This window comes from Carcharhinus amblyrhynchos, chromosome 23 (genome assembly GCF_965287045.1).
Source record: "Carcharhinus amblyrhynchos chromosome 23, sCarAmb.v2.hapA, whole genome shotgun sequence".
In the NCBI taxonomy this organism is placed as follows: Eukaryota; Metazoa; Chordata; class Chondrichthyes; order Carcharhiniformes; family Carcharhinidae; genus Carcharhinus; species Carcharhinus amblyrhynchos.
In genome coordinates, this window is record NC_137346.1 from 48,272,002 (window position 1) to 48,284,939 (window position 12,938).

Here is a 12,938-nt window from a genome sequence, read left to right on the forward strand (position 1 = left end):
CAAGAAGAAATTGGATATAGCTCTTGGGGTTAAATGGATCAAAGGATATGGGGGGAAAGGGGGGATCAGGAAATTGAACTTAGAATCTGACATGATCATAATGAATGATGGAGCAGCTCAAATATCCGAATGGTCTCCTCCTGCTCCCAGTTTCTATGTCCTTACATTAATTAAGAAAAACATCAGTGAAAATATGTCTCAAAATGACAGAATCCCTTCCCTTGTCTTCAGGGAATTTTCGAATTAGAAACTCCGCTGTGATTGTTAACAGATTTGGAGCGTTAGCTTCTGACTTTGTTTGTTCACCAATTGGAAGTAAGTCCAGGCACCAAGGGACCCTGTTTCCCCTTCCCATAAATTAGGGGTTCCTCCTAAAACGTACAAGGCAGAATTTTTTCCAACACCAAACCGGCTGGATTGAACAGAGGAGAAAATATCTCCAAGTTTTCTGATGAGGCTCAACATCCTTTCGGCACTTAACAAGGTCAAAAAGATTTACTTCCCCATCCTGGCTGCGATTGGGGTCCCGGGTAAGTCACTGCCTATCTCCAGGGCAATCTAGTATCCTGGAATGATTGGATAGCGTTGTGAGCATTGACCAATGTGAACTGAACTTACATTCTTTCTGTCTTCTTATCTTTTTCTCTCTCCTTTCTTTCGTTCTCGCTCTCTCTCTCTTTCTTTCTCTCTCTCTTTCTTTCACTCCTTTTCTTCATTTCTTCTTTGCTTCTTTATCTGTCGCTCTTTCTCTCTCTCTCTCTCTATCTCTGCTTCTTTCTCTCCCTTTCTGTTTCCTTCTTTCTTTCTTTTTTTTCTTCCTATCTCCCTTTCTGTTTATCTTTTTTCTGAATTCCTCTCCCTTTTTTCCTGTTCTCTCTTTCTTAGTCTCTTTTTCTCTCTTTCTCTCTTTTTCCTCCCTGTCCTTCTTTCTTTCTTTCATTTTCTCTCTCTCTTTCTTCCTGTCTCTCTTACTTTCTTTCTCACGTTCTTTCTTTCTCTCTCTCTTTCTTTTTTTCTTGTTCTTTCTCTTTCTGTCAATGTTTTTTTTCTTTATGTCTTTCTTTCTTTCCATCTCTCTTTCTTCCTATCTTCCTTTCTATCTTTTTTCTGCATGTCTCTCTTTCATTTTTTTCTCTCTCTTTTTCCTAATTCCCCTTTCTCTCTTTCTCTCTTTCTCCATTTCCCTCTTTCTTTCTCCCTGTCTCTCTTTTGACCTTCCTTACACTCTTTCTTTCTCTCTGCCTTTCTTTTTTTCTCATTCTCTCTGTCTTTCTTTCTTTTATTTTTCTTTCTTCCTGTCTTTCTGCCTCTCTCTCTCTTTCTTTCTTTCTCTCTTTCTCCATTTCCCACTTTGTTTTCTTTCTTTTTCAGTTTATATCTCTCTTTCGCTCTTTCTTTCTTCCTTTTGTTTTATCTTTTTTCCTTTATCTATTCCTTCCTCTCTTTCTTTCTTTTCTTCTTTCTTTCTTTCCTTGTCTCTTTCTCTTGTTCTTTCTCTCTTTCACTCTTTCTCACCCTCACATTTTCTCTTTTTCTCACTTTCTCTTTCTTTCTCTCTTTTCCTTTCCTTTCTCCCTCTCTTTCTTTATTCCTCTCTTTCTTCTTTATTTTCTCTTCTTTTCACAGTCCCTTTCCGTCTTTCACTCTCTCCCTCACACTTACTCTTTCTCTTTCTCTCTCTCTCTTTCTTTCTCTCTCTTTCTGTCTTTCATTCATTTATTTATTCTGTTATCTACACGCTTCGGCACATCGAGGCTCTTCAACAGTGAACTGACATCTCTCCAGGGTCTGCAGCGATGAAATATAATATTTTGTAATATTTAACATCTAACACTGTCTTGTATCTGGGTTGGGAAATAGAGCGATTCACAAAATCAGTGATATAAATTATAGAGTTCCCACAGTGCAGAGGGACGCCATTTGGCCAATTGAGCCGACAGCGACTCTCCGACAGAGCACATTACACAGACTCTATCACCATAACCTCATGCATTTACCCCAATAATTCCCCGAGTATACTGATATTTGGTCATTAAGGGGCAATTTAGCGTGGCCAATCCATCTAACCTGCAAATCTTTCAACACATTAGTGTTACCCTCCCTCCCTTCTCTAACCAAAAAAAAAGGCGACTGTGAGAAGGTAAATTGAAGGTAAGAGTTTTATAAATGTTCTTATATAATTGAATTGGTGCTCGGAATGTCGGCCAGTGGGGTTAAGTGCTGCACTTGTGAGATGTGGGAGAACCAGAACACTTCCAGCACCTCGGACAACTGTATCTGCAGAAAGTCCACCCGATTGGCAGCTCCTTCCAGACCTTGTGGATATGTTGGAGAAGCAGCTGGATGCACTTAGGAGCATGAGGTTGGCGGAACGCGTCATGGTTTGGATCTTTAGAGACACGGTCACACCCAAGGTGCAGGCAGATAGATGGGTGACTGCTAGAAGGTGCTTGATGTCAGCTAGTGGTAAGCGGGAGGTTTAAAGAGCAGGCCACTCGATACTGCGGGCAGCGGAGAGAGAGGGAGCAGAGTGAAGGCTGAAGGGCTTTGGCTCATAGTGGGCTTTGGCGAGAACAGGCAGAGGCGAGAGTCGGTTTTTGTTTTTGGAAAGTTTATTCTTGTTTTTTTTTAAGAAACAGGAAATGCCAGGCGAGATGTTGGAATGCTCCTCTTGCAGGATGTGGGAGATCAGGGAGACCGTCGGTATCCCTGACGACAACACCTGCAAAAGATGCATCCCGCTGCAGCTGTGAGCAAAATGTGTTAGGGAACTGGAGAAGGAGCTTGGTGACCTCTGTCTAATTCGGGAGAATGAGAAGTTTATAGACAGTAGCTTGAGGGAGGTAGTTACCTATCAGAGCACAGGGTTACTGTAAGGAGAGGGAATGGAAATGTGAAAGGACAGGCAGTGTAGGGTTCCCCTGTGGCCATTCCCCTCCACAACAGGCATACGGAGTGAGATACTGTAACAGGGCATGATTTACCTGGGACAAGCTACGACAGCCAGATCTCAGATACTGAGTGTGATTCGGCAGCGCAAAAGGGTGGGAGGGAGAAGAGGAGAGCGGTAGTGATAGGGGACTCAATGGTCAGAGGTACAGACAGGAGGTTCTGTGGTCGGGACAGAGACTCCCGCACGGTTTGTTGCCTCCCAGGTGCCAGGGTCAGGGATGTCTCTGATCACGAGCACAGTGTTCTAAAGTGGGAAGGTGATCAGCCAGATGTCTGGTACACATCGGTATCAATGACGTAGGTAGGAAGAGTGAGGAGATCCTAAAGAGAGAGGATAGAGAGCTTGGAAGGAGGTTAAAAAGCAGGACCCCGAGGGTAGTAATCTCAGGATTGCTGCCTGTACCACATTGCCAGTGAGGGTAAGAGTAGGATGCTTGGGTGGATGAACACGAGGCTGAGGAACTGGTGTAGGGGGCAGGGTTTCCGATTCTTGGATCATTGGGACCTCTTCTGGGGCAGGTGGGACCTGTACAAGAGAGACGGGTTACACCGAAACTACAAGGGGACCAATATACTCGCAGGGAGGTTTGCTCGTGTTATTGGGGAGCGTTGACACTAGATTTGCAGGGGGATGGGAACCGGAGTCCCAGAGCAGATAGTGGAACAGGGGTAAAAGAACGGGTTAATTCAACTAAAATCACCAATGGAAGGGTTGAGTGTGGTGGAAATAATCTTTTGAGGTGTGTCTATTTCAATGCCAGGAGTATTGTGGGGAAGGCAGGTGAGCTGAAGGATTGACAGGTGGGAATATGACATTTTAGGCATTAGTGAAACTTGGCTACAGGAGGGGCAGGACCAGCAGCTCAATGTTCCAGGGTTCCAATGTTTCAGGGGTGATAGAGGCAGAGGGATAAAAGGTGGGGTGGGAGGGTGGCATTGTTGGTCAGGGAGAATGTTACTGCGGTACTCAGGCAGGATAGAGACCCTCTGGGTGGAGCTGGGAAACAGGAAAGGTCTGACCACATTAATGGGGTTGTATTATAGAACACCCAATAGTCAGTGAGAATTGGAGGAGCAAATCAGCAGAGAGATAGCTGACAACTGCAAGGAGTTGTGATAGTCAGGGATTTTAATCTTCCACATAGAGATCGGGGCTCGCATTCTGTATACCTGAAAGAGACTCTATGATGGTATCTTGTCTCCCTGGTGCCAGGGTCCAGGATGACTCTGAACAGGCAGAAAGCATTCTGAAGGGATTGGGCGCACAGGGGAAGGAATCTATACGTGGATCCAGAGGAAATTGGAGAGGTATTAAATGAGTACTTTGCGGCAGTATTCATGAAAGAGTAGGAAATGGTGGATGATGAGTGTGGGAAAGGGTGTGTAGATAGTTTGGGTCATGGTGAGATCTAAAAGGAGGCGGTATTGAGGTTCTTCAGAAACATTAAGGTAGACAAGATCCCAGGGGCTGATGGGATATACCCCAAAATACTGAGAGAGGCAAGGAAGGAAATTGCTGGGGCCTTGAAAGAAATCTTTGTATCTTCACTGGCTACAGGAGAGGTCCCAGAGGAATGGAGACTAGCCAATGTTGTTCCTTTGTTGAAGAAGGGTAGCAAGAATAATCCAGGCAATTACAGGCTGGCGAGACTGACATCAGTGGTTGGGAAATTATTGGCCAGAATTCTTCGAGACATGATTTCTTCCCAGTTGGAAACATGTGGCCATATTAATGAGAGACAACATGGTTCTGTGAATGGGAGGGAGGTCATGTCTCAGTAACTTGAACAAGATTTTTGAGGAAGTGACAAATAGAATTGATGAGGGTAGGGTAGTGGATGTTGCCTACATGGATTTCAGCAAGGCCTTTGACAAAGTCCCTCACGGCAGACAGGTGCGGAAGGTGAAGTCACTTGGGAGCTGGCAAAGTGGATACAGAAATGGCTCTGCCATAGAAGACAGAGGTAGCAGGGGAAGGGTACGATTGTGAATGGAAGACTGTAACCATTGACATTCCTCAGGGATCACTGCTGGGACCATTGCTGTTTGGAATATATATAAAAGATTGGAGGAAAATATGACTGGTTTGACCAGCAAGTTTGCAGACCACACAATGTTTGATGGATTCACGGATAGTGATGAGGAACATCAGAGAATACAGGAGGATATAGCTTAGTTGGAGATGTGGGCGGAGGAATGGCAGATGGAGTTTAATCCGGAGAAATGTGAGACAATACATTTTGGAATGTCTCATGTAGTAAGTTGCAGAACCCTTTGGAGTATTGATGGGCAAAGAGATCTGGGTGTACAGGTACACAGGTCACTGCAAGCGGCAACGCAGATGGAAAAGATAATCACAAAGGCATCAGCCAGGGCATTTGGTTCGAAAATTGGCAAGTTGTGTTGTAGCTTTATAGAACATTAGTTAGGCTGCACGTGGAATAGAGTGTTCAATTCTGGTCGCCAAACTACCAGAAGGATATCAAGGCTTTGGAGAGGGCACAGAAAAGATTTACCAGGATGTTACCTGGTATGGAGGGCATTAGCTATGAGGAGAGGTTGGAGAAACTTGGTTTGATCTCAAAGGATTGACAGCAGTTAAGGGCCAAACTGATTGAAGCTCACAAGGTTTTGAGGGACATGGACAGAGTGGCTAATCAGGAGCTATTTCCACGGTGAGAAGGGTCACTTCCTCAGGGGGGCAAGCTGCGAGGGGCAAGGTTAAAAGGAAATGTACGAGGTAATTCTTTTACAGAGAGGGGACTGGTTGCCTGAGACTCACTTGAAGAAGAGGGAGTCCCCTCGAAAGCTAGTGAGTTTACTATCAAATAAATCGGTTGGACTAAAACCTGGTGTTGTCAGACTTTTTACTGTGCCTGAGACTCACCAGGGGGAGGCAGTGGAAGCAGACAGTGAATTATAAGGTTCGTCTGGACAAATACATGGATAGGGTGGGAACAGAAGGACATGATCTCCAGAAGAGTAGGGGGTTTACAATCAGTCGGGCAGTGTGGTGGTGCAGGCTTGGAGGGCTGAGAAGCCTCTTCTTTGTTTTTTTGTTCTTTAATATCCTCACTGCCTTTGGAAATGATTGCTGATTTCTGAACCTATATCCCCTCCACTTCACACCCTGTTTCCCATCCCCTGAATGCTATTCTTAAGACCATAAGAAAAGGAAGTGGGAATGAGCCACGTGACCCTTCAGGCCTGCTCCTCCATTCATTCTGATCATGACTGATCATCAAACTCAATATCCTCCCCCCCCCCACCTCCCCACCTCATAACCCCTGACCCCTTTAGCCCCAGTCGCTGTATCAAATTTCTTCTTGAAAAAAATTAGTCTCAACTACTTTCCGTGGTAGTGAATCCCACACACTCACCCCCTCTGGGTGAAGAGATTTCTGTTCACAGAACCCTACAGAGCAGAAACAGGCCCTTCGGCCCATTGAGTCTGCACTAACCACAATCCCACCCAGGCCCTATCCCCATATCCCTACACATTTACCCACTAATCCCTCTAACCTACACATCCCAGGACCCTAAGGGGCAATTTTAGCCTGGCCAATCAACCTACCCCGCACATCTCCGGACTGTGGAAAGAAATGGGAGCACCCGGAGGAAACCCATGCAGACACGAGGAGAATGTGCAAACTCCACACAGACAGTGACCCGAGCCGGGAATTTCACATCAATTTGAAAATTTTTACCCCTTATCCTCAAACTCCAACCCCTAATTTTGGATTCCTCACCATCAGGAACATTCTTTCTGAATCTACCCTGCCTCTGATTTGAAAATAATTGGATTTATTATTGTCTCATGTATTAGTATACAGTGAAAAGTATATAGACAAGTCATACTGTTCTTAGAGAAGGAAAGGAGAGAGTGCAGAATGTAATATTCCAGTCATAGATCGGGTGCCGAGAAAGATCAGCTCCGTGTGAGGTCCGTCTTTTCTATAGTTTGATGGCAGCAGGGAAGAAGCTGTTTTTGAGTCGATTTGTACGTGTCTTCAGAACCTTGTTTCTTTTTCCTGACGGAAGGAGGTGGGTATGTCCGGGGTGCCTGGGGTCCTTGATTCTGCTGGCTGTTTTCCCACTGCAGTGGGAAGTGTAGACAGAGTGAATGGATGGGAGGCTGGCTCCCACCATGGACTGGGTTTCATTCACCACCATTGGTATTTTCCTGCAGTGTTGGGAAGACTAGGAGCCCAGACTGAGCTGTGATACATCCAGAAAGAATGCTTTCCATGGTGCATCGGTAAAAGTTGGCGAGAGTTGTAGTGGGCTTGCCAAATTTCCTTAGTCTTCTGAGAAAGTAGAGGCGTTGGTGGGGCTTTCTTATCTATAGCATCACCACGGGGGTAGAGGTTTTTCGTGTCCTTTACAGCTAAATCTTAAAGCTCTCAACCATTTCCACTTCATCCCCATCGATATAGACAGAGGAATTGTGGAAGAGATTATTGTTGCCACACCCGTTCACTCGATTCTCAATCTCATTCCTGTCCTCCTTCTCATCATTGTTTGAGATCCGAATCACTGCGATGGTTTCTTCAGCAAACCAGGAAATCGGGTTGGGGGAGAGTTTGGGCACACAGTCAGAAATAAGGAGTACATTGGAGATTGAAAACACAGCCTTGTAGGGCACCAGTGTTGAGGATGATGGTAAAGGAGGTGTTGTTGTCTATCCTTACTGATTGCAGTCTGTTAAGGAGTTCAGAATCCAGTTGCAGGGGGATGCCTAATTCTGTTGAATTTTATAAGTGTCTATGAGATCCCCTTCTCCCTCGTTTAACCTCCAATGAATATAACCCTATCCCACTTAATGTCTCCTTGTATGACAGTTCTTCCATCCCAGGAATCAGCCAGGTAAATCTTTGTTGTACTCCCTCTATAGCCTTCCTCAGATAAGGACATCTAAATTGTATACAATATTCCAGATGTGGCCTCACCCAGGCCCTGTCCAATTGCTCTCAAACATTGCACGGGAGCACAGTGGTGGAGGCACGGTAGGACAGTGGGTTAACACTGCGGCTTCACAGCTCCAGGGTCCTGGGTTCGATTCCCCGCTCGGGTCACTGTCTGTGTGGAGTTTGCACGTTCTCCTCGTGTCTGCGTGGGTTTCCTCCGGGTGCTCCGGTTTCCTCACACAGTCCAAAGATGTGCGGGTTGGGTTGATTGGCCGTGCTAAGAAATTGCCTCTTAGTGTCCAGGGATGTGTAGGTTAGAGGGATTAGTGGGTATAGTATGGGGGTAGGGCCTGGGTGGGATTGTGTTCAGTGCAGACTCGATGGGCCAAAGGGCCTCTTTCTGCACTGTAGGGTTCGATGATTCTATCGCTCTTCCAATTCTCAAATCTTCTCAATATAGAGGCCAATTTATCATTTCCCTTCTGTCCTGCCTGCTGGAACTGCAATGCTTGCCTTCACCAACTGGAGCACGGGGACCCCTGGGTCTGGTTAGACATTTCCCTCTTCTAATTCACGGCCAGTCACATAATAATCTGCCTTCCCATTTTTGCTACCAAAGTGGATAAATTCACATTTGTCAAATTATTCTTGTAAAATAGCCCTTGATTTCACACATTAACCTAGAATTCCTTCTTTTCAATGCCTCTCGTGAAATGAAATTTCATTCAGGTTACGCTGCAACTGCACAGAAACTTAGTTCGGCCTCATTTGGAATATTGTGCACAATTCTGGTCACCACAATACTAGAAGGATGTGGATGCATTCGGAGAGGGTACAGGAAATCTTTGCCTGGATGTTGCCTGGTCTGGAGGGTGTTAGCTATGAGCAGAGTTGCAACAGGCTCAGTTCATTCTCACAGGAATGAAGGAGTTTGAGGGCTGAACTGTTATATTAGGGGTGGCACAGCGGCACACTGTTTAGCACTGTTGCTTCACAGCTCCAGGGTTCGGTTCCTGGCTTGGGTCACTGTCTGTGTGGAGTTTGCACATTCTCCTCATGTCTGCGTGGGTTTCCTCCGGGTGCTCCGGTTTCCTCCCACAGTCCAAAGATGTGTGGGTTCGTCTGATTGGCCGTGCTGAGAAATTGCCCCATAGTGTCCAGGGATGTGTAGGTGGGATGAATGGTTATGATATGTAGGGATATGGGGGTAGGGCCTGGGTAGGATCATGTTCGGTGCAGACTCGAAGGGTCTCTTTCTGCACTGTAGTGTTCTATGATTCTATAAGATTATGAATGGTGTGAACAGAGTGGATAGTCAGATGCTTTTTTGGAAGGTTCAAAATTCAAGTACCAGGAAATGTAGTTTTAAGATGCATGGGGAAATGTTTCGAGGAGATGTGTGAGGCAGGTTTATTAAAACAGATGCTGGTGAAGGTCTGGAATGCGCTGCCCAGGGAGGTGGTGTGAGCAGGCACAATACAGACATCTTAGAGGCAACTAGACAAATACATGTATCAGATGGGAATGGAAGGACACAGACTCTGTAATCACGTAGGGTTTAGGCTGATATCCTGATCAGCGCAGACTTTGAGGGCCTTTCCTAGGTTCTACTGCTCATTGTTCTTTGTTCTTCCATTGGGAGAAAGATATAAAATTCTGGGATCGTGTACCAACGGACTCAAAAAACCTTCGTCTATGCATTCTGCATTTGAATGAGCAACTTTGATGACAGTCTGAAAAATAATTGCACTATTTCTTCATCTTCTTTGCAGTGAACATTGTAACGATTGTGATCCTTTCCCGTGGAAAATGTGGTCTCTCTAAATGTGTCACTCGTTACCTGGTGGCCATGTCAGTGGGAGATCTGCTGGTCATTATCCTCGACCTGATATTGAGACAGATTCCCATTGTTTATTGGCAATATTTTTCCTTTCTGCTATTCCTCCCCGTGTGTAACATCCACGCCGTCCTGCTTTATGCAACCACTGACTGTTCTGTCTGGTTCACCGTCACTTTCACCTTTGATCGATTTGTGGCCATTTGCTGCCCCAAGCTGAAAAGTAAATATTGCAGCGAGAAATCAGCGACTGTGGTTCTGGGAACAGTGACGGTGCTGAGCTGTTTAAAGAACATTTTCTGGTATTTTATGTTGACTGGAAAGTATTTTGTCATGAACTTTCCCTGGTTTTGTTATTCCACATGGGAAGTTATGGGATCTCCTGTCTGGGGAACAATCGAGTTCATCCACTACATCCTAAACCCGGGTGTCCCATTCATCCTGATTCTGCTTCTCAATGCATTCACCGTCAGACACATTTTAGTGAGCAGCAGAGCCCGCAGGAGACTCCGGGCTCACAGCAATGCAGAGAATCACAGAGACCCAGAGATGGAGAGTCGAAGGAAATCCATCATTTTACTATTTGTTATCTCAGCCAATTTCATTCTGTTATGGTCAACATTTATGGTTTATTCTATTTGGAGGCGGATGTATGATATGGGGTTTCAGTCAGTTTTGTTAGATTCTTATGTTCAAGAATTGGGCTTTGTGCTCCAGCTCCTGAGTTGTTGCACAAACACTGCTATTTACGCCGTGACCCAGACCACATTCAGAGAGCAGTTGAAGAATGTGATCAAATACCCAATCATTCAATTCTGCAAATTATTCAATGATGGGAATGTCCAAATCTTATTTAAAAACTTATAATCTATCACACCAATTGGACAGGAAATCAACCCTTTGTCATCACCTGCCTCCCATTTGCCACACAGGGGAAGTAAGACAGGAAGATGGAAAGAGAGATAAACAAAGAGTGACAGGGAGAAAGAAAATGATAGACAAAAGAAAGACAGAAAAAAAGAAAGACAGAAATAAGGGGAGAAAGGAGGACAAAAAAAAATGAAAAAGAGAAAGATAGAAAAAAAATGACAGAGAGTCAGAGAGCTTGGGACAAAACGAGGGAACTACAACAATGGAGACAGAGTGGGAGATGGTGAGGTAGGAAGTAAGACAGTTGGCAAAATAGACATAGAGAGGGAGAAAAAGGAACAAAGTGAGATGGGGGAATGAAAATAACACGAAGAGAGAGAGAGACAGAGAGACAGAGATAGAAGTGGGGTGGGGGGGTAAGAGAGAGAGAGAGAGAGAGCGAATGAAAGAAATATAATCAGAGAGGGAAAGACCCACAGTGAGAGCATGGGAGCAGAGGGGGAGAGAGAAGCAAAATCTGAGAGAGAGAGAGAGCGAGAGAAGAGAGACAGTGATAGATTCACAGAGGATTCAGGAACTGCAGAGAAGGAATAGATGAAACATATTCCATCAGAACCTCACAAAACCTGGTGTGTGTCTGATCATTCAGTTCTATTATTCTATTCTATTCTGTTCTACTCCATTATTCAGACTATTGTTAACGGGAGCTACTGTAGGGAGCAGATGTTTAATCTCGGAGAGTAGGTGCTCATTTACTCCTCCACAAATTAAAAAAAAGATAATCAAGCTAAACAGTGAAGAGGTAGTGGGACAGATTGGTGATGATGTTCCAGATCACTGGGGGTTGGTGGTTTAAATCATTCAGCAGGTCATATTCCAGCGTAAGGTCAGTTTATGCAGTAATTTGTAAAGAACATTGTTACGGTGGCAATGACCCCACATTTCCCCAGGAAATAGCAAGTGTTAAATGGCCAAAATCTGCAGAAAGCTGCAACACAAAAAGATTTGGGAGGGACTTGTGCAGGAAACACAGAAATCTTGCACCCAGATAGTGCAGATAATCAGGAGAGTTAAATGGAATATTGCCCCTTATTTCAAGGGGGGCTAGAGTATAAGAGTCAGAAAATCTCGTTGCAACTGTACAGGGTACAGGTGAGACCACAGCTGGTGTTCTCAGAGCATTTTTGGAACACTTATTTAAGGGAAGATATTATATTTTTGGGGGGGCAGTTCAGAGAAGGATGATCCCCAGTATGGAGGGGTTGTCTTATGAAGAACGGTTAAACAGGCTGACACTGAACTCATTTGTGGCACAGTGATTAGCCCCACTGCCTTTCAGCACCAGAGACCTGAGTTCGATTCTGGCTTTGGTTGACTGTCATGTGGATTTTTAATATTCTCCTCGTGTCTGCGTGTGTTTCCTCCAGGTGCTCTGATTTCTGCCTACAATGCAGAGGTGTGTATGTTCGGTAGATTGACCATTCTAAACTGTTCCATTCTGTCCACAGATGTGCAGTTTAGAATCACAGAATTATAGCCATATTGTCATCGAGTGCAGAAGAGGCCTTTCCACCCACTGAGTCTGCACTGGCACACGAGAAACACATGAACTGCCACCAAATCTCATTTCCCAGCACGTGGTCAGTAGCCCTGAATGTTATCATGTACCAAATGCTCATCAAATAACATGTTTAAATGATCTGAAGTAACCCGCCTCCACCATTCTCCAGGACAGCACATTCCAGACAGTCTAGGTAAAAAGGTTTATCCTCACATGCCCCCTAACCCTCCTCCCCCTCACCTTCAACCTGTGTCCCTTTGTGACTGACCCTTCAATTAAGTTGCTCCTTATCCACACTGCCCATGTTCCTTATAATCTTGTACACCTCAATCAGGTCACCCCTCGGTCTTCTTTGTTCCAAAAAAAAACAACCAATGCCTATTCAACCTTTCTCTATAACCGAAATGTTCCATCCCAGGAAGCATCCCGGGGAATCTCCTCCGCACCCCCTCCAGCGCAATTACATCCTTCATAATTTGGTGAATAGAACTGCGCACAATATTCCAGCTGTGGCCTCAACAAAGTTCTACACAACTTCAACAAGACTTCCCTGTTTTTGTAATCTATGCCTTGATTGATAAAGGCAGGTTTCTCAAAAGTCTTTCTTTCCTGACCCTAACATGCTCTTCCCAGTTCAGAGATTTGTGGACAAACACACCAACTACCCATTGTTCCACAGAACGTCTTCGTGTCCTGCCATCCACTGAATACTTCCTTGTCATATTTGTCCTTCCAAAGTGTATAACCTCACACCTTTCAAGGTTAAATTCTTTCTGCTACTTACCCGCCCATTTGACCGTTCTGTATTTAT

The 12,938-nt window shown here is 44.9% G+C and overlaps 1 protein-coding gene across 1 annotated transcript; it reads left to right on the forward strand.

Annotated features, from left to right (window-relative positions):
* Window positions 1-451: 451 nt before the first annotated feature.
* LOC145357381 (putative G-protein coupled receptor 139) lies at window positions 452-10,563 on the forward strand. The gene is made up of 2 exons (XM_080210701.1): window positions 452-530; window positions 9,632-10,563. The coding sequence occupies exons 1-2, from the start codon at window positions 452-454 to the stop codon at window positions 10,561-10,563; spliced, it is 1,011 nt and encodes a 336-aa protein (XP_080066827.1).
* Window positions 10,564-12,938: the final 2,375 nt, after the last annotated feature.